This window comes from Populus nigra, chromosome 10, assembly GCF_951802175.1.
Source record: "Populus nigra chromosome 10, ddPopNigr1.1, whole genome shotgun sequence".
NCBI lineage: Eukaryota > Viridiplantae > Streptophyta > Magnoliopsida > Malpighiales > Salicaceae > Populus > Populus nigra.
The window spans coordinates 11,747,611-11,769,259 of NC_084861.1; the positions used below are offsets into that span (position 1 = coordinate 11,747,611).

General features: G+C 36.2%; 2 protein-coding genes across 13 annotated transcripts; both read left to right on the forward strand.

Moving 5' to 3' along the window:
• The first annotated feature begins 6,228 nt into the window (after positions 1-6,228).
• On the forward strand, positions 6,229-10,398 carry LOC133704894 (phosphoglycolate phosphatase 1A, chloroplastic-like). 3 transcript variants are annotated; one of them, XM_062129949.1, is made up of 11 exons: positions 6,229-6,716; positions 6,833-6,900; positions 7,006-7,098; positions 7,181-7,252; positions 7,373-7,444; positions 7,684-7,743; positions 7,916-8,066; positions 8,795-8,894; positions 9,488-9,591; positions 9,677-9,813; positions 9,910-10,398. In XM_062129949.1, exons 1-10 carry the CDS (start codon positions 6,287-6,289, stop codon positions 9,781-9,783), a joined length of 1,257 nt encoding a protein of 418 aa, XP_061985933.1. In that variant the 5' UTR covers positions 6,229-6,286; the 3' UTR covers positions 9,784-9,813; positions 9,910-10,398. The 3 variants fall into 3 exon arrangements, with proteins under 3 accessions (XP_061985933.1, XP_061985934.1, XP_061985932.1); XM_062129950.1 differs by having other exon boundaries at positions 10,063-10,398; XM_062129948.1 differs by having other exon boundaries at positions 6,232-6,716; positions 9,931-10,398.
• A 135-nt stretch (positions 10,399-10,533) lies between these two features.
• LOC133704893 (CMP-sialic acid transporter 4-like) lies at positions 10,534-19,831 on the forward strand. 10 transcript variants are annotated; one of them, XM_062129940.1, is made up of 15 exons: positions 10,534-11,350; positions 11,432-11,601; positions 11,684-11,800; positions 12,711-12,767; positions 13,796-13,873; positions 14,094-14,138; positions 14,584-14,643; positions 14,813-14,935; positions 15,958-16,035; positions 16,338-16,407; positions 16,715-16,858; positions 17,629-17,762; positions 17,982-18,061; positions 18,965-19,013; positions 19,113-19,831. In XM_062129940.1, the coding sequence occupies exons 2-15, from the start codon at positions 11,440-11,442 to the stop codon at positions 19,161-19,163; spliced, it is 1,248 nt and encodes a 415-aa protein (XP_061985924.1). In that variant the 5' UTR covers positions 10,534-11,350; positions 11,432-11,439; the 3' UTR covers positions 19,164-19,831. The 10 variants fall into 10 exon arrangements, 9 of the variants coding, with proteins under 9 accessions (XP_061985924.1, XP_061985923.1, XP_061985925.1 ...); XM_062129939.1 differs by having other exon boundaries at positions 11,438-11,601; XM_062129941.1 differs by lacking the exon at positions 10,534-11,350 and having other exon boundaries at positions 11,425-11,601; positions 17,920-18,061.
• The last annotated feature ends 1,818 nt before the right edge of the window (positions 19,832-21,649 follow it).

Consider the following 21,649-nt stretch of genomic DNA (forward strand, 5'->3'; position numbering starts at 1 on the left):
TCAATTCTGGAACACGAAAGTTATCGTGCATTCCGTGTTATCAAATGATAAAGGGGCAAAATAGAAAGAGGACTAAAACAATGTACCAGAAAGTTTATAGCAAATTTCGTCACATGACATTGCTGGGCAGCACTGTGTTTCAAGAGCACGAAACCTCTGTTTTTTTTGTTATATTTGAAGGGAACTTTTTTATTGCACTCTGCCAAACATCAACAAAAGGGCACACTTGCATACAACAGGGGAAGGGAGGGATGGGGCAGAGGACAATACTCGACCAATTCTCTTTTAAAAAAATAATCACATTAATAGCTCATTGGACAAAGTTAACAGTACGAAGATTATGATCATTAGAGACAGCATCCACACCAGTCTGCATCTGCCGCTTTTTTTTCCGCCTACAATTTCATTAAAAAACAGACAAGACACGCAACTTGAGCATAGCAATCTTTTCAATTATCTTAAAAAAGGTACAAAAAAGGGATCTTATTGTGCCTAAAGATTGAAAAGATTAAAATACAAAACTATGCATTTAAGCATGCTGATTAACCTCAGAACAACCTAAAGCAATGGTTGTTAACCAATGTTTCCAATAGCTTAACAGCAAAATCTTTTGAAGTTTGGGACTTTTTAACAGAGAACATAAAATGGAAATGACAGGACAGGACATTATCTTAACGTAGGACCATTATTAGTGCATCCCTGAAATCTGGACATGACTCCTACTACTCTCATATCGAATATGCACAGCACCGGCATCATTTTATTGGGCTACCAGTAGCAGAAGCACAGTTCCAGGTGCTATAAGCAAATTTCAAATACTATTATTGCTGCTGGTGCAAACATATTTCAAATACTAATATTTTCACACTTGGGATGCATACAACAGCTATTTATTTCATTGCTAGAAAAAAAAAATATATCCCCAAACCCGTAGAGTTATGCCATTAATTACACCTTCAGTTCAGAGAGGTTAACTTTTTATACAAAGATTCCTAATCTTTAGACTCTCTTCTTTGTCTAAGCTCTCTCTGTTCCAGCCGCCCTCCTCTTATGCATAGAATCAAGAGGAATCCCTAATGAATCCACACAAATTTCCGAATTCTTAACAGAGAAATCGAAACCTAACCTAAGATAATTGAAATTAGACCCTAATCAAACGGAAGAAGTCGTGAAAATGACCATCAGTGCGTCTCTAAACACACTTTCTTTTATATTGTCGTAACTCTGATGGCCATAATGTGGAAGGCAAGGCAACATTAATCTTCAAAGCCCTGCTTACTGTATACCGATCATGATCACCAAACTAGATATCCTTTACCGTTCTTATAATTTGACTAGAAGATGGATTTTCTTTCAGTTTCTTGGTTTGGAAAAACCACAGAAGAATTCTGGATCGTGACCTTGAGGTCTTGGAGGAGAGGAGGGGTTTCTTGGCGTTGGTTTTCCATTATCAATTTGGTTTGGTTTTTGTTAGAGTTTGTGCCATGTATATACAGCATACAGGGGTGGTGTGAAGTACTGCTGATATTGAACAGGGATTGCTCCCCATGATCAACCAATGGGGCATTACCGGCTATTAAATATACACGAGGAAGTTGTTGGTGCTCAAATCAGATTAAATCAGATATACTCGAAATTATCTTATATTTAACACCTTAGTTTGGATTAGGAATGAATCGATCAAGTCTTGAGTCATTTTTGTCTATAAGAATGGGTTTAATAAAAATCAAGCATATTATCCGAGACAGCGACAGAGACAGAGACACGCTAGCTTAAAGTATACTTTTCATCAATGCTTAACAGCTAGAAATGCGGCTTTGATTCAGACAGTAAACCCATCAATTTCCTCAAAATAGACATGCCAGTTGGGTTTCTATAGCATTAACTTACTACAACTCCTAGTTTTAGTACTTAAATGTCTTCCTCTTCTTCTTCTTCTTCTTCTTCTTCTGCTTCTTCTTCTTCTTCTACAAGTGTGAATGGATTTTCCATTGTAGTGATCAAAAGCAACTAAAGCAGGAGGCAATGAGTAGTTGCCACGAATATTTTGTTATTCCAATCGTAGACACAGATAGATATTAAGAGCATTGAAAGAAAAAGTTATATTACGATGAAAGAGATGGTGATATTTTGTTAGTTAATCACAGCATTTTCTCTGAATAAACTTCCTGAAACTATGCCATCAATTGTCTTGCTGCTTGAGGTTTAGGCTTTCTGGGGATATATTCTAAAGATGAAAAGGTTATGTAAATAATTATACAGGTAGCCTCAAATTTACCATTAAATAAATCTCTATCAATTCTATGTCTAAGCTTTCAGAAATTCTCAGTTAAGGATCTTAATCCATATTTCCATCCAAATCATACTCTTTTTTTTTCTTAGAAATGACATCATCTTGTAGAAAGATTAAAATTTTATGCCAAGTTACTATTAACAAAAGTGTTTGTTGAAAAATCAAATTATTGTAGTAAAATTGATACAAAAATAGTTTGTATGCAAATTCAAGATTATGTTTTTACATGAATTCTCTAGCACACTCTTCAAGCACGCTGTGACCCATTCTTGATTGTGTTCATTAAACTACTTAAACCGTCATCATATTCATAATAAAAAAAAATGATTTCAACAAGTGCTGAGATTTGCAAATGATCACGTTTTCTATCTAACAAGTGTTCGTAAGCTTTGATTGTCGTCTCTGCCCCTGAATCTCCCCTACTGAGAATTTTATGCTTGTCATATCATCAGGTAATTGAGTAGAGAACATAAATGAACAACGAATTTTAGCTCAACAATTCATACAAATCTATGGATCATATTACTGATGTGAATGATGCAACATCAACAACTCAATCAGAGGAAATACATATTTGTTGCTCCTCAAAACTTCTTCAAATCTCAATCAGATATACTAATGACATCTCCAATCACATCACCAGCATTTCTTGAATTGCAAAGATTGCTAAACCTAAATTTTGACGCATCAAACAGAATTTATCATCGCAGAAGAATATGTATTATGTACATCAAACACCTGCAAACAGAAATGATAAAATGTCAAGAAAAGAAACCAAGAATCATTTGTCTATGAGAAAATCCATTCACAGCTTCATATTTTGAGGACTTGTTCTGGTTATTAAATGGGTCTCAACTGTCAACAAGTTTTTGCAAGCAAATGACAGGCAGCAGCATGTTGAAAACTGGAAGACAACATGTTGACCACCTTGTCTATCACTTGATCTGCCTATGTCGCTCAGTGTTTGCAAAGGCGGCTTTGTTTAAAACTCAAAATCCATGCAACCATTTCAACTGGAAGTCAATTGACGTCAACTGATATTTGTCAACAAACAGTTCATTATCACTGTCCATCGACCAATCGTTGGTTCACACAAAGTGATGCAAATGAACCTGAAAAGAAAATGCATTTTAACCAAAAATATTGTAGAAAATGCCCTTTGCAGATGAGCTTAAAGGACTCCAAGAAGGCAAATTTAAACTGTTAATTGAAATAGAAACTAAACCTTGCGATTAAATATGTCTTGGGGATCCTGAACAAACACCAACTCGGTTTTATTTAAGTAAATTGGATTGACGTGTAGAAACTACCTATTTCCTGTCTAGTTCCGAAGATTTACTAAAGCCGGCTCGAAGTGTATGATTACAAACACACTAGCACTTGAAAGTAATGTGTCCGCTGGGGCAATCAAAACATTTATACAGGGCAATCAATGAAAAGGTGCACAAGTTTGCAGAGAGAGTAAATGATCAACACCACTTGGAAACAACAGAATGCAAGACACTATTGCAATCTAGTATGGAAGATCATCAAATTGTACAAGATGAAAAAACAACTGGTAGCTTTATTTGTCGGCCTAAGTTTATTTCAAATAACCACCAAAAACCCTAGAGAAGATGAGCAACACACCAATTGGTTTGGTCTCACTGAAATTCCTCCTAAACACTGAGAAACAAGGAAAAGTACAAACGCCATTGGATCAGTAATCAAATAAAAAAAAGTTATTTCTCTCCGCTTCCTGCGTTCTTCATTGAACAAAGGTAACACAGACGAACAAAATGGATAGCGATGCAAAACATGCAGGCTACGCAAAAACACAATCCAAGATAACATACACACACAATCATAGAACTATTTTTCTTGTCATTCTCGATTCTCTAAAATTATCTTGTCATTCCTATTTCTCCACAAAGTTTGCATTCTTTTCTCATCCTTAACATTCCAAGCAACCAAGCATAAGTCTCAAAACATAATATGAAGCAAACAACATATGTACAGGTGTTGAAAAAAACAAGCATCCAATATCAAAAATCATCCAAAGAAAAAGGAAATTGAAACTGATCAAACCCTTGAACCCAAACTTCATATCTTATTCTCTAAAGCCAAAATCCTTTTCAAACTAACAAATTATCAACCAGTACAAATTCCACAATCTTTCCGAAAAATCTTAATACACAACCTAGTAAACAACTTAAATTAATAAAATACAACGAATCATTACACAACAGCAATCCGGAAGAAATTCAAACAAAAAAAAAAAAACCTTCTTCTGTCTAGAATCCAACAAAATATGTGTATTACAGAACCTCGTTAAAGCCATTGCTTTCGCTTTACACCCAGCAGCCAAGCACTTCCTTAACCCTTCCTCCCCTCTCTTCTCCTTCTCTGCTTCACCGCCGCCATCTCTGATCCCTAATTTCGCATTCAATTCAAGAATCTCTTTATCATTGTTAAAATCTCTCTTTCTTTTCTTATTTTTCTCAACTTCTTTATATGGGCTTTTCCCATACTTCCAGTACTACTCTTTGTGTTTGACTTTGAGCTCTTCCACTAAGGTCCAGTAATGGGTTCTGTAGATCTGAGCGAGTTGTTTGGAGCGGCGAGATCGCCGAGTTACGAGTTCTAGGTGAGTCAGATATGCGGAGGATGAGAGAGCCGAGTCTTCGTCTGCGCCGTCGATTGTCATGGGATCGGGAGGTTGTGGCGGGGGTGGTGAAGGAGGGTTGGCCATGGGAGAGTTGGAGAGAGCGAGCGAGTTGGATTTGAGGGGGTTTTGGGTCTGCACTTCAGACTATTAGTAGGGTGCTGGTGTCGGTTACCTTTTCATTTTTCTATGCTTTACTGTTTATGATCTAACTGTTAAAGCAATGACCAATAATGTTCTTGCTCATGGCATTGCTCTGGGAGATGTATTTGCGTCTTTAAATTAGGATGCCTTTTCATTTACATGGGGAGACCATGTCCTGTGCGTTCATGGTGTTATCTGGTGCAAGTTTGCTTTGCTTGCGATTGGGGATGGAATAAGAAATCCCTTCTCCTTTCCTTGTTTCATCACTATTGTTTGGATTGCTGGTTGCAGGTTCTCACAGATTGAGGTGCTGCACTTTAAGCCAGAAATATGTACTTGAACTATTTTCTTGGCATTGAGGTACTCAAGACAAGAATGATCGTGGACTTTTTTTAACACAGCAAAAATATGCGTTGGATCTCCTCCAGAGAGCTGCTATGCTGAATTGTAAGCCCTGCTCTATTAATAGAAAGCCTATCAATCCACCTCTCCAAAGACAATATCTTGAGTACCTATGATGGTGACCACATCCGCTGGCATGTGATGTTTGGACATAGAATCGAGTCCTTGTGAATGGGCAGAGCCAGGTGCTCTTATTTTACGATGGTAGGGACGACTGCTTCCATTACTGACCAGAAAGACACCAAATTCTCCTTTAGGTGCTTCAACTGCGGTATAGGTAGAAGAAGCTGGTACGGAAAAACCTTCTGTATAAAGTTCGAAATGGTGAATTGAGGTAAAGCAGACCGATGATCCTGTAGTCATTTGGCCGGCTATCGAAAAAAAAAAGCTTGCATTTGCTCCCCCTATTGTATAACCGGTCCCATCTCTCTCCAAACCTAACGTGGTAGTTTCCCATCGTAGGGCTTTCTATATATATATATTTTCTGGCTTTTTAGTTGTATCAGGAATTTATTATCAGTAAATCCATTTTCAAAAATGATTGTTATGTGAATTCCATTCCACATTCTCTGAGAATCGAATGTAGCCATTGGATATAAATATACTTTTAAAAAATAAATTTGAAAAAAAATAAAATTTGATGGAAAGCCCGCAGCACCAAACAGATCCAAATTGAAAAGTTGAATAAAACTCTCATTAAAAAAGAAAAAGAAAAGAAAAGGAGAGACACCTTTCGCCGCAAATTAGATGATGAACAAAGTCCGTTCACCCAAACTCTCAGGTCATCCTGACCCCAAAAGCACATGCTGACCCACGCAACCTTCCAAAACCATAACGGCCACAAACTAACCACCCTTTCTAAAAGCTACCACTCAAACATTTTAATAATTTTTTTTCCAAAACAAAAGGGGAAAAAAAAAGAATACAAAGTGACAAAGATGCTAAGCAGGACAGTTGTTTCAGTGTCTGCTGTTTCTTCAACCTCTTCAACATCTCCATCCCGATTTCTGTGCAAAGTAAACCCAACAATCCCTAAATTCTTGGGTCTGGAAAAACTCTCCAACAACTTCACAAACTGTACCACATGGAACAAAAACTTGAACTTGAATAGAAAGTGTAGTACAAGAATGGACATTTTCACGACCAAAGCATCAGCATCAGCAGCAGCTCAGCCTTTAACAAACGCAGATGAGCTCATTGGGTCTGTTGAGACTTTCATCTTTGATTGTGACGGTCTGTGTTTCTCGCTCGCTCTTAAGTTTCTTGTCAATTCATTTCTTAGAATAAAAAAAAGAGAGAAAGAGTTCTTTTTTTTTTCATGTATTAATGAAGGGGTGAGTGATTTGCAGGAGTTATATGGAAAGGAGATAAATTGATTGATGGAGTCCCTCAAACTCTTGATATGCTCCGCTCAAGAGTTTGTATTTAATTTGTGTTATAGTGCCTCTTTTTTTCCTCTTACAGTGCTGTCAGTGTTTACTTTCTTTTGTAAAATTGTGGGTTTTCCTTTGTTGGATTTCAGGGGAAGAGACTAGTTTTTGTTACAAACAACTCAACAAAGTCTAGGAAACAATATGGTAAAAAGTTCGAGTCACTTGGTCTTGATGTCAGTGAGGTTAGTAAGTCACAACCCCTTCTTTTCCATTTTTTTGTTTTGATTCACTAACAGCTGCTCTGAATCTATCCAATTGTTTCAGGAAGAGATTTTTGCATCTTCTTTTGCCGCTGCAGCCTATTTGAAGTCAATTGATTTCCCAAAAGATAAAAAGGCAAGTAACAACCTTTTCTATTTCTTGCAGTGGGGTTTTGTTATAATTGTGTGGTTATGGTTGTGGAGATTATGAGATGTGGTAGCTGATAATGAATTGATATCCGTGCATGACTTGTAGGTTTATGTGGTTGGTGAGGATGGCATCTTGAAGGAGCTTGAGCTTGCTGGATTTCAGTATCTTGGCGGGCCAGTATGTATGAGTTCCAGTTTGCATTATATTTCATTTCATCTTCTATATATGCTTTGAAATCTTCAGCTGTTAGTAATGCTAGAAATTTCCACGAGTTATTCAATACTGTGCAACGTGCAATGACCTTTACTTGCAATAATTTCTGTTCCTGCTAATGCCATTTTCTAGCTTGTAGGTTAGTTAGCATTAGCATTTGTGATGAATATGTTATTTCTATTTTGTATTGTTCACTTGTACAGGAAGATGGTGGAAAAAAGATTGAGCTGAAGCCTGGGTTTCTGATGGAGCACGATAAAGATGTAAACTTCTATTCTTTTTTCTTTCCCTTTCAATAAGGTATATCCTGACAGGCAACTTGAGTACGACATCTTTAGGTTGTGCTTTGTTTTATAATTGCAATTGAGGAGCAAAAGGTAGGATGCTTTCCCCAAAATTTAGGCATGCTAAAGATGTTTCTTCATTGCTACTTAGGTTGGGGCAGTTGTTGTTGGATTTGATCGCCATTTCAACTACTACAAAGTCCAATATGGAACACTCTGTATAAGGGAAAATCCTGGGTGTCTCTTCATTGCTACAAATCGTGATGCAGTCACCCATCTTACAGATGCTCAGGAATGGGCAGGTTCTCATCTCCCCTTCGTCACAAATTTATGTTCCATTACATTGATTTCTACTCATATTCAGGTTATGTAGGTTGTGATGCATGATGTATAGAAAACAAGATATGCAATGATCTCCAATATTCAGCTTGATACCAATTTCAAATTAGAAATGTGGTGTTAGAAGACTTGGACACCCTTGGCCTTTTGAAGAGCTGAATATCAGTAAAATGAGTAAACTAGCAGAGTTGTCTGTATTCTGTAATCCTTCCAAGCATTAAATTGCATGTTCTGAAAATATGAAATTCAAACCAGTTCCATCTATGTGATTTTGGCATCAATAAGTGATAATAACATGCCAGTCCTGGACTTTGAGTTCGGGGACTAAAAAATAGGCCAAGGCTGTACTTTTGTATTGTTAGCTAGAAGGTTCAAATGTACTTAAATGTGGTTAATAAGCAAGTGTTATGTGATATCGTCCCTATTGTAAGAAATGTAAAAATATGAGCTGGTAAAAGAATAGAAATGGTTGGGATTAGATTTCCAGTATACTTGTTCCCGCTCTGGGATTATGGTTTGAACTACACATGCAATGCATTCGCCCAAGCAACAATTATTGCACTAATCTATTTGGAGATTTACATTATGAGAATTCCTTGCATATAAAAGCAACCATCGTGATATTTTTATTTCTGTTCCTCACAAGTTCTTCCAGAATACATTATAATCTGTGCTTAATATATAATTTCAGGCGGTGGTTCTATGGTCGGTGCTTTTGTTGGTTCAACTCAGCGTGAGCCACTGGTTGCGGGAAAGCCCTCAACTTTTATGATGGATTACTTGGCAAACAAGTAGGGCTTACAATGCTTTGTTCCTTCTTTTATTCTCCGCTTACTTTGAATTGAGCAAATTCAGGAGAAGTCATGCATTTTTTGCTTACAGCTCAAACAATGCATAATCATTATCCACATCTATTTGTCAAATTATCTGATTCCATGCCCACCAACCACCATATATTTGCATTCATATTATTCATGGATAAGCAAGTATTTGTTGGTCTGTAAGTTTGTAACCTAGGGTCTATCGCAAACCCACCCGATCATGCATGAGTGGGGACTGGAGAGCCTTCATGTGCATGCTAAGAAACAGGCCTTGCAACTTTAATACAAGGCAAATTACTGATGTATTGCCATTAAGGTTGGTCTTGCACAAGCATAGGAAATTGCAAAGAAGTTTATATTTTTTCACAATCAAGTATACAACAGTCTTGACTCATGACTACAATATCACCTACAGCACAACATAATCCCATTAAGTAGTGGTTGCTTTTCTTTATCAGTTGCATGATAATAAAAAAGGAGTTTGAACTTCCATATAAACGCTCTATTGTGTTCTAGTTTTCCTCACCTTTGCATTTTATTTTCATGTATCTGATCAACAACAGATTCGGTATTCTCAAGTCACAAATATGCATGGTTGGGGACAGATTGGATACTGATATTCTGTTTGGACAAAACGGTGGTTGCAAAACTCTTCTTGTACTCTCCGGTAACTACAAATTATAATGAAATTCCCCTCCTACCTTCAGCATGTATATTGTATGTGCTCTAATTGAGGTTTTTCTTTCAAAAAGGTGTGACCTCATTGTCGATGCTTCAAAGTCCAAGCAACTCCATCAAACCAGATTTCTACACCAACAAAATTTCTGATTTTCTTTCCCTCAAAGCTTCAGCTGTCTGAGCATGCGTGGACATTGTGCGCTGTATATAGGTCCGTGCATTATTTTTTCAATTATAATTTTTAACATTACCACATGGAATTTTGCTAAAATCCGCAGCTGTAGCAACCAGATATATTTGCCGACAGATGTTAAATTTGTTCGTGTAGGGCGAGCAGACAATGAAGGCTATGCCCTATGCCCTATCATTTTCGACGTTTACATAAATTTGCCACCTGACAAAGGAGCGTTTCTATTTCATTGAACATCAAGTGTCTTTACCTTTGTGTCTGCTTCTGCAGTTTAGGGGTGCATCCTCTGTTCCTATTTTCATCGTTGCCATGTTCTTCAACAAGTCTTCAGAGATACCAAGGCATGTCACAAAAGCTCTTCTGGAAAAGAGTCTCCTTTTTCTCATCCTCTCTTCGTCAATTTAACTAAATAATGTCATTCATGGAGTAACATCATGCATCACATCACATAACATCATCATCTCTGTGGGTGGTAATTAGTTTTAGAAAAAAACCGCCATCACGGACAACTGTGTTCGTGTGTATACAAAATCTTGTGCTTTTGGCAAGCTTTAAGAATATATATATATATTTTAATGTAAAACTTGCAGAGATATTTCTTGATTACGTGCCGCAATATAGGGTCATATATCATTTTTTTAATTATATTTTAAATCAACTCTAATACTATCTCAAGTCCTTAATTTATTTATTATGCCATATACAAACACCCCATTACCAATTCCATGAAAATACACTGGAGTAATAAATTTAGTTTCAATTATAATGGGATTAGGAGGCAATTAGAACCCTATACCAGCGTCATTAATGCAAATTATTTTGCATGTTTAGAGCTGCACACCCCTCCCTCCCATTTATACGAGAATAAGGTTGATAAATACCTTTTTTTTTATGATGGATCCTATAATTTTCACCGGAGAGGATATATGATTCAAATAATATATAATAATTGCTTCAAAAGGGACAATAGAAATCATCAAGCATTAATAAATAAATAAAAAATGATTTTTCCTAAGGAGAATATATGGATCTGACTTTTATGAGACTATAAGAGAATTACATTGCTAACATCTCAGGGGCGTACTGATGATATTAAACTCTTAAGAGGGGTTAAAAATTAAAATTTACGAACTTTAAAGTTAAATTTATAATTATTCAATAGGAAAAAAAATTTCACAGGGGCCAGCGTGCATATGATGTTTCCTAATATTCCATTCTTATTAAAAAAGAAATATCTCATCTATTTCCACCACTTTTATAAAAACTATTAATAATAATAATAAATTTTTTTTCATAAAGTTTCAGAAAACAACGTTATAAAATAAATACAACAATTAAAGAGAGAGAAAGAACCGGAAGCCGTAGAGAAGCAGCGAGTGACTATTACATAATTTACATTTCACCGCTCTCCTTTTCACTAATATTATATACTCTCTATATAAAACAAAATTATTAAACAGATTCCTCCCTCACTCTCTTCTTCCCCCTCCTCCTCCTCTCCCTCTGAACTCCTGCGATCTCCGACGTATTCACTTCTGCAAGATCCAATTCACTCAAGGTATGCTTCAAAAACAGCTGTAAAGCGGCCTTTTTTCTGGAGTGGAAATGTGATTTTTTTAATTTTATTTGGTGATGGAAGGAGCAGACATGATAGAATGCAGCGTATGCCACTCGAAAATATCAGCAAATAATAACAACAGCAAAGCAGTGGCCAGAGCATACGATAGACATAGAAGCGATGTGTCGTCTAAAACACGCTTTCTTAATGTTCTTTTGGTAGTTGGCGATTGCATCTTAGTCGGTCTCCAGGTGATTTTCTTTCTTTCCTTTTCTCTTGTGTGAAATACCGGTAAATTAGTTTTACTTAATTTTTGTTACTGTTATGCTGCAGCCAATATTGGTGTATATGTCAAAGGAGGATGGGAAATTCGAGTTTAGCCCTATAAGTGTTAATTTCTTGACCGAGACTGCAAAAGTTTTTTTTGCAATTTTTATGCTCTTGATCCAGGTAGGCATATACCGGCTCATTATCAATCTTTTCATTCAATGCTTCTGTTCTGTCAATGCAACTGAATGCTATCTTTGTTGGGTTTTGGCTTAAATGGCATACAAGTTCTGGCTCCATCGAAAAAGAGAAAAAGGAAAGAGAAGCGAGTGTTTTTGTAATAATATAGAAGTAGTGGTGATTGACAACTAGCGGTGCAAATGAAAAAAAAAAAAAAAGGTGATGAAATTACTGTTGCAGATATATCTTAGACCGGGGAGGAATAATAATTTTACATCTTGCTCAATTGTTACCTTTTAATTGCTCTTACATACTTCAATCCAATTAATCCCTCGTGAGTTGTGTATCATATATTAGAATGGAACTTAGTTGTGTATCATACATAAGCCATAGACAAAGAATGGCAATGAAGCGGCCCTACACCTTACAAGGATAAGAAAAATACGATGGGGTACAGACTTTTGTAAGCATGGACAGATCTATGTTGTTTAGCCATATGATATCATACATTAGAATGATATGTTTTCCATAATTGACTGAATCCCACAGAAAATCAGGATCCTTTGGAAGTTATTGTTTCCATTTTGCAATTAGAGTTTTAGTACATGAAACTAGGATAGAGAGCTGACACATTGGAGGAATGGGAAGAGCCACATTATCAATGCTTTCTTTTGGTAAAACGGTAATTGAGGAAGGGACTGATATAGGAAAAGGTACCTTGAGAATAATGCTAGAAAAGCATTTATTCGAAAGCTTGGAACCAGCATTGGCGTGAGAAACATGTCAATGGATGTGTCCTAGACTTTCTTGTGAATCGTGGTTGTAGATTCGTCCTTTATGTTATTTTATTTTTTTTGTAAATGTTTGATATCTCTTCACTTTATTTTTATTTTTCCTGATCTTTGTTTCTCAGGCTCGACGAAAAAAAGTTGGGGAGAAATCTCTTCTTTCTCTCTCTACCTTTGTCCAGGTAAAATACTTTGGTATTTATCAGGATTGCAGTTTTGATTGGTGAATACCATGAGAGATATTTATAAGTTTTCCTTGTCTAGTTTACTTTTTTATATGGAATTACCTACACTTTTCCATTGTTTTTCTTTTACGTATAAAATAAATAATGTTATTAGCTTTTGGAAGCTCGTTAAAGCTGCTACATATTTTTTCAACATTGAAAAGATTTCTTGTGGCTTATGGATGCTCTGGATCACAAATCAGTTTCAAAAGTGGTGCATTGCATGTCGCCCCTTCTATTGATTTTTATTCATTCACAAACAGTGTATTTTAGGCTTACTGAAGGGCCAAAAAATTGTGCTTTTTGTGATCAATATGGTTGGTTCTGATGTCAAGGCATATGGTTTTTGCTGATTTGTAAAACTAATTTTACCCTTTTTTCTATGGCTTTGAAGGAAAAGAAAAGTGTCAACTTTCATTACTTGTGCTATAAAAATCTTTGTCCATGGAGCTAAAGGCAGTGGGATGAAACTGAATGTAATATTGCATTTTCTGATGGGAAACCTTGTCTGTTCTGGGGTTATGCATTTCTTTTTCTTTTTAAAAGAAAATTCTGGATCATTTGTGAGTTCACAGAGGGTGTCTTTTAGTTGCATTTCTCCGCATCTTTTTGGACTGTTCAAGATTCTTCAACATGGTGAATCTGAATGCATCATTGTGGTTCAAATACTATTTTCTTGTTTTGGCCTTTTTACTTGTGCCCTTAAGTGATCCACTTTTCATAATAGATTGTTGAGTCTCTTCTATTGCTATTTGTATTCTCACGCACCTTTTTTCTTGTTTGGTCATTGTCTTGCAATTTTGCTTAAATCATTATTGTTTTTGTACTTAAAGCCCCTCGAGTTTTTACTGGTTCATCTGTCTCTTTTGCATGCACAGTTTTCATATTTACATTTTCCATTTGTGACTTTCTGAGTGCTATATTGCTTGAGCAGGATTAGATTTTCTTAACTTTAAGATGTTGGCTATATTTCTTTTCTTCTGTAGGCTGCTCGAAACAATGTGCTTCTTGCTGTTCCAGCTTTCCTATATGCAGTTAGCAATTATTTAAAGTTTATTATGCAGGTATAATTTTTCTTGTTGAACGAACCAATCTGCAAAATATTCTTTACATAACATGTAGTGATTAACTTCCTCTTGACTCTCGGAAGATACTAGTGCTTTTTTTTTTCTTTTCAGTAGAATTACAAAATTTTTTAAGCTATAATTTGTTGCTGTTATTTTTTTTTGGATCATATTGTTGTGGCAGTTCTCATTTCTAATTTCCCTACTTATTGTTGTGCAGCTTTACTTTAATCCTGCGACGGTGAAGATGCTGGGCAACCTAAAGGTAGCTCACTTCATGACGTGCATAAAGGACATTCAAAATCATGATATTTTTATAAAATATGTATAGTGTATGCTTTATTGAAGCACATACATAATGAATAGTGTGCTTTCAACTATCAACTATCTGTCGGGTTTATGTTAAATTATTTTCCTGCTCAATATAGTGTAGAATTCCTGATTGGTCATTTAAGACTCTATCTACACCTCTTTAGTCTTCCAATAAGTGTCTAGACTTATTCAGTGTGAGTTCATTTGATAAATTTGTCTGTAAAATAGGATTCGAAAGTTGAAGATGTAGGAAAAAAACTGTCATTGTCAGGCTGACTGTGTCCCTTCTTCTTTTCATGGAAAGATAGAATGGTCTAATTATTTTGTCTGTTTTTGTTGCTTTTTACTTGAGCATTATTTGATGTTAAATCTTCCATTGTGGATTATAAACTTGTCAGGTTTTGGTGATTGCTGTGTTGTTGAAGATGATCATGAAACGGAGATTCTCGATCATTCAGGTGAATATGTTGTTTCTCATCAATACATATCAAATTTAACTCTGAATTTGAGGAAGAATAGTTGGTCTGATAGTTGGATGCCCAAAAAGGGTGTGTGCCTGAAATGTTATGTGTTTTTTTTTTTTTTTACCCAAACCTGTGATATTTTCATTCATCGTTTTTTTGGCAGTGGGAAGCTCTTGCTCTATTGCTCATTGGAATTAGTGTGAATCAGTTACGAACTCTGCCCGAGGGCTCCTCTGCAATGGGTCTTCCAGTTGCAACAGGAGCATACTTGTACACACTAATTTTTGTAAGTATCCTGTAAGCTTATCCTGTGTTGATATGGATATATTTGGTTCCCGTGCAGTTATTAGGCTTTTTAATAGTATGCAATTATCTTCTTTCTTGATGGTTTTCACCTTTACTAAATGTCCATGTGCGACAACATTTCTCTGGATGGGTTAAAACTGTCGTCAAAATTGTTTTCATCTGTGGAATTGCTGGAATGTCTAGCCACAATGTAATTGATGCACAACATGCATTTGCCTGGATGCAAGTTTGCATCGGATATACATTCTTTCATTTTTAGCAGGAAAAGGAAATTCATTTGAATAGAACAGAAACAAAATAGAGTTATAACAAACAATATGCACCAGATGCTCTCGTGCACACATATATACAGGGCAATGGCAGGAAATCTACGTTATTGAGGGGGCTGTAAAAATATATGTATCATGTAGTCTCACATGTGCTGGAAAAACTTTTTCTTGGTGAACATGTATGAAATCTGTGCTTTAAAATATAGGATTAAGATAAAATTATTTAGCAGGACTGAAAATATGTCAAGAAATGATATGGCTTTCAGAAATATAGCTTTTTCAAATTTGCTCAATTACAGAAGCTGGGGATTGACCCTCTTCTCTTGCCTTGGTTCCTTAACCAATCAGGTTCCAAGAAACATATTGGCTTGACCCTGCATGGGCTGATGAGTATGATAGCCCCAACAAGGCCATAAAAGCCAATAACTGCAGGATAATTACCCAAATACACATTTCCATGCACTGCCTTCAAAGGCCATTGCTTTCCCTGGTAATATGTTGGACATACTGGATTGTTACATTTTTAAGCTGGAGGCATAGCTAAAAATTTTCACAAGTGATGTAAATCAGTGAGTTTGCATGTTCTTTGTTCACCTTTTTCCTGCACCAGCAGCTTTGCCAGTTCCCATTGCAGTTGGGTTTTATGGCGTCGAGAATATTGGTTTTGACAATAACATACCTAGTTGTTCTAGAAAATGTAATATCCTAGGAGCTAACTTTTGGATTAATGCAGGTTAGTGTTCCATCATTCGCATCAGTCTACAATGAGTATGCTTTGAAGAGTCAATTTGAGACTAGCATTTACCTTCAGGTGTTTTCCAGTGCTATATCATATGATGTTTATTGCTTTTTGGCTATGTTTTATATTGACCTTTAACTTTAATTTAGTATACAGTTTTCTCCTCGTGGATTGCTTCCTTTATCTCAGCCAAACCTGAGAGTGAATTGTGGGGGTCCTTTGCAGGGCCTTTTGATTACTTCCACCACCAGATGCTCCTATAAAGAAAATTTCCATGATAGAAACTTAATGTTTATTCTTTCTTTCTTTTTGAAAGCTTTAGTGACCATTTCATTCATTCTCTTACAAGAAAGTCTTTGTTCCATGGTTTTCAGAACCTTTTCCTGTATGGATATGGTGCCATATTCAACTTCCTAGCCATTCTTGTGACTGCCATATTTAAAGGTATGCATTTGCTGATTGTTGCTCATGAGTGCTTGTTCTAACAAGGTATTCCATTTGCATGAAGTTCTGTTTATTTTGTTTGGTGGAGAACAAACTTTCAATTATTACCTAGATTTAGTTGGTTCTGCTTATCTCACATGTTTGCCTTTCCTCTCTGTGGATTTTATGTATTGCCTGATTGTTGGATTTGGGAAGTTATTAATATAACACAAGCACTGAGTATTAATGAATCAGAAACACTACTTCTTGGTTGTACAAGTTTATGTAAATTTAATTTTTTGCTTAAATTTCCATCTCTATATTTTAGGTCCTAGTAGCTTGGATATACTACATGGGCATTCAAGAGCTACCATGCTGTTGATATGTAACAATGCAGCACAAGGGATTTTATCATCTTTCTTTTTCAAATATGCAGGTGATTTTCCATTCTGTTCTTTGATATTCTTCATTCGTAAGTATCCCTGTCTTTCATCTGTTTTATGCATGTCTATGATGTTTCATCTATTGAATTGATGTAAACAAACAACCAGAGAACCGGTTTACTAAAAGAGAAAAGCTTACTGGATAATTATCTAGTTGATTCATTGAAATTAGATAATCTGTGGATAGGTTTAAGAACAGAACTAACAGCATTATACTGTTCTTTTCCTTTTGTCTTGTTAAAATCTAAGGCAGCCGTTTTCTGAGGATTAAAGGATGGGCCCTCACACTTTACACTTAATTTTCTTTCCAAAACACCCAACCATTTAAAACATCAACAAGTGTGCTGTTGTCAAAAGTTTTGATTGACAAAAATACTTGGAGGTAAATAATGATTCAACTATGTCTTAACATTTAGAAGATTGTGAAGAATCAATAACTAAGAATTTACTCAGAATTTAGACAATTGATAGTACTTGGAAAAATCACATATTTTAATGCTCATACTGGAATTATGCCAGTTTCTGTCACTAATCAAACACAAAGATGACGTTTGAGTATTCGTACATGAATAGATAGGCAATAAGGAAGAACTGAGGTTCAAGCCGCTCATTGTATTTAAACATATCTTGTTCACAATTAGTGGAAATTGGAACAAGAGACCAGAAGAATTTATGAACATGACTAAGAGGGTACTTTCTAGACTTGAATCATTTATCTCCAGTGCTTGTGTTAATGAGATCAATCTTATTTGTGCTGTGTTTTTTTTTTTTAAATCAAAATTTCCTCTGATTCATGCAGATACAATTTTGAAAAAGTACTCGTCAACAGTAGCAACAATTTTTACAGGAATAGCATCTGCTGTACTTTTTGGTCATGCCCTGACTATGAATTTTATCTTAGGAATCTCTATTGTGTTTATCTCCATGCACCAGGTAAATATTAGACCTTGCATTTATTTCATTTATTTTGTTCACTGGAGAAGGGGCTTGGAGGAGCAGGAAGGAGGTAAGAAGATGGGGCGAGGGAGAAGGATTATTTACTTGTCTAGAAACTTGGCTTACGGAATGCTGTGTATCATATCCTTTTCAGTTCATTTCACCACTTGTCTGGAAACTTGGCTTACGGAATGCTGTGTATCATCTCCTTTTCAGTTCTTTTCACCACTTTCAAAGGTTAAGGATGAACCACGGGATGATAGTCTGGAAACGGTTGGTAGTCAGAACAGCCAGAGGTTGGTTCTTGCTCTTTTTGCACTTGCTCATTTACCATTCGTGAATTGTTCCATAATCATTAGGGATAGCACTTACCTGAACTCAGAGTATTAATGCTTTTTCTTAAAAACAAAATTTTGTTCCTCCACGATGGCAGCACCACTAGTCTTTTTATGAATGCAGTCATTTTCATTCCTGTTTTATTTATTTATTTAATTTATTGCTTTAGCAAGTCAAGAAATGGACAGGCCTCGGTCTTCTGTTCTGGAATGGAGTGGAATTCCAGGATGGCCTGCAGACACGTGGCATTTTTGTAAAGGCACTCCTCATGTCTTTCGAGCTCATTATTTGTGACCTTGCCTCCCTAGGATCAGAATACTGTTGAGGAGACAGGATGCCTCTATTTAGACATAGTATTTTGATTCCGTAGAAGTTGACTTTATAAAAGGCCAATCCTGCCTTCAGGTCAGGTTATTACTCAGTCAAAACTATCTCATCTGTTTGAACACAAGGACGTGGACTGTTTGATATAACAATAAAGGAAGTGCTTGAGACCATGCACCATGGATGTTTGAAACTCAATTCCCAATTTATAAGGCATAAAGGTGTTGTGGCTTGCCTGGGTTAAAGAAAGTTTTCCATCAGTTTCCATGACCATCGAACCATGTCTTTTCTCTTCGTCAACCCAATTCTTATTCATTCTCTTGAAATCTTGTTTGTGGATCCCACACCACACCTTTTGTCAGTAGGTCACCTTGCATGTTTTCAATGAGAATGGCACTAGCGTTCATATCATCTGTGTTACCGGGTTTCCATGTGAGAAGTTTTCTTTTATGTCCTTAAAAAGTAAGGTTTTGAGCTTCTTTTGACTCGTCCTGATATTGTAGTTGATATTTTCCCCGAAATTCCATTTGATATGCCAGGTCTAAGGATTCATCCTTCATAAATATGACAGCTGGAGCCAATGATGATGTAAGAAGCTTCTTTCTCAATTCTGTTCAAATGGTCTTTCAGAGATTTCGATAGATGAAACATGATTTATAACATCTTGTTTTGCTATTTCCCATCCAGGCTAGTCATCATGTTGGACATGATGAGAAGGCACCTCTGCTTCCCATATAGAGTTTTCAGTGGGTAGGATCCACACTATTGTTTTCTGATACTTAAGCTATAACAGCTAGTAGACTTGCTTTTTCCCCACAAAGACAAGGACACCCGCAACTACTGATATTGCATGGATGCACAGATCATCTACCTATGAATGAAATTCCCCGAGTCTGTTCTGTTGGTCTAGTTGGCAGCTACAAGAGTTAGGACCTTAGATATGCGCACAAAAATATTTAGAGGCGTGGTGCCTTGCACTGATCGAAGAAGAGAAGATATTCATGAAGACGTTCTATTAGGCTTGTCTACCTGAGCTTATTTATTTACTGTCTAAAGTTTTGCCTGTCACACATGGAACAATAGAACATCCAAATGTGAAGGATCTCATGAAAATTATTGGCAAAAGCTGAGAAACACAACGTCACAAATGAAAGCACAGAATCAGGGACAAAAAGCCCAAATTAGTAGCGAGACAAGAAAAACCCTGAAAGCTTCCCGCTGACCACCGCCTTTTCATGGACTCCGTTTTGCCAAGCCAAATGATTGATTTCTTTTTTATGTCCCCATGTTTTTTACTGCACTTTTTGTTTTTAGATATCTCAGTGCAGAGATGCTCTTGGTCTGTACATTACATTCATAGAGGGTGGATCTATAAATATAGCTGAGAAGATTACCAGCTTTAGCAACACGATAGTATATGTGCTGTGTAAAAGAAATTCTTTATTTCATATCAGGATTCCCGACATCATTGCCCGCTAACCATCTCTCAAGCACCAGGGGCATTGATATCACCGAGTTTCTGAAACAGACAGGAAAAGAACAATTTCGTTGTGAGCTGTAGCCAATTTTGTACGCGCCCCCTTGTACAATGCAGAAATCTATTAGTTTCCTCTCCCCGCCTGTTAATGTTGTTTTGTGTAAATTCCGTGTAAATTTCTTGGATCAATGCGGTCAAAAACAGCGCAGGCTTGGAAGCATTGAATTCTTGGGACTCCTTTTGTGTTAATTTGAAATCCCAGTTTTTGAGCACCATGAAGTGTAGTCAAAGCCTCTTTCAGCTTTTATGATCTTTTGGTCATTGCTATGCAAGAAAAGTCAAAGCCACTTCTTCTCAATACCACCAGGGGTTGGGGACCAGCTGCTCGCAGGTGGTGACCATGGGGGTTTGTTTTGAACTGTGGTGCAGCCCCTTGCATCGATGATACTTGATGTGTTGATTTCATTGGAAAGGTAAGCTCCATTATGGATGTGCTGCACCTTTTGATTGCTAGGCAATGGCTCCACAAAGCTTTGTTACGCCTTTTACAGTTCCACTCCAAAATGCAGTAACATGCATGGGGCCACTGGTCTTGATTCGTTCTGATAGACCATTATGAAGCCTGTTTTGTATGGGACAAATACGCTGTGCCTAAAGCCAATGCTGGCTTGACCAGCCTCAGCCTGGATACAGACTAGGACAAGGTGAAGGTGAAGGAAAAGTTCCACCCTTGTGTTCTACACCCTTGAATTAAAGCCTTTCATGCTCTTAGATCTTATTACATGTTCCCTTGACCTCACATGTTCTTAGATCTAATTGACTATTTACCACTTGATTATTACGCAGCGCAAATGGTTGGATTTTTTTTGTTTTTCCTGTCATCTGTTTCCTGGTTCCAATTATTTTCTTCTTCTAGTTAAGCAAGACGAGTATTATTGGGACAATCACTATCAAGTGGCGCAACAACAGTCGTCTGTTTCGATTGACCTTTGTGAAGTTGATGGTGGACCAACTTGCACCGTTAACAGTCTTTGATTATATACAGAATTAAGATAAGTTTAACCGCGGTCTTTGATAAGAAGATATTTCGTTTAAATTCAGATTATGAGATTTTTAACCAACAGTTCGTGAAAACAGCCTTTCATTTTACCATTTCATTGGGTTTTTTATTACTTTCTGATTGTTACCAAATAAATGTTTTGATCGATTTTTTTTTTATCAACTTTAAGGCCTACATTTTATCATTATCAGTTGACTGGTCCGTTTGTGTAAAAATTTGTTCGTAAATTATTATTTTATTAAATGGAAAAATCATTCTAATTCATGACTCGAATCAATTTTTCAAAAATAAAATAAAATTATACAGCTGTTTTAATTTTAAATTTAATTTGAAATTTAGCAATAAAAAAGGTAATCAACATGGCTAGCTATAAGATCCAGTTCAGGATTGATGTTATCAACTTAACTTTGATATTTGTTTATAAAACTCTAAAAACAAGCAATTTTTTCTATTAATTTAGCTCGGATTAACCTCGATTGACCCATTAAATGAGACTGGATATTGAGAGTGCATTTATTTTTAAACAGTAAAGTAAAATTGGCTAAGAAAATATTTGGGAGTACAATAACAATTTTGATTCAAAATTCTTTTTGTTTAGAAAAATATCAAAATAATATTTTTTAAAAATTATTTTTTACATTAACATATGTTTGAAAATATTAAAAAAATAATTTTAAATAAAAAACA

Coding starts and splice junctions, on each gene's coding strand:
- LOC133704894 (XM_062129949.1), top strand. CDS start 6,287: ATGCTGACCCACGCAACCTTCCAAAACCATAACGGCCACAAACTAACC. Junction 7,099..7,180: donor TTGGTCTTGATGTCAGTGAG/GTTAGTAAGTCA, acceptor CAATTGTTTCAG/GAAGAGATTTTTGCATCTTC. Junction 7,445..7,683: donor TTCAGTATCTTGGCGGGCCA/GTATGTATGAGT, acceptor TCACTTGTACAG/GAAGATGGTGGAAAAAAGAT.
- LOC133704893 (XM_062129938.1), top strand. CDS start 11,425: ATGGAAGGAGCAGACATGATAGAATGCAGCGTATGCCACTCGAAAATA. Junction 14,139..14,583: donor AGATGCTGGGCAACCTAAAG/GTAGCTCACTTC, acceptor TAAACTTGTCAG/GTTTTGGTGATTGCTGTGTT. Junction 14,936..15,957: donor ACTTGTACACACTAATTTTT/GTAAGTATCCTG, acceptor GGATTAATGCAG/GTTAGTGTTCCATCATTCGC.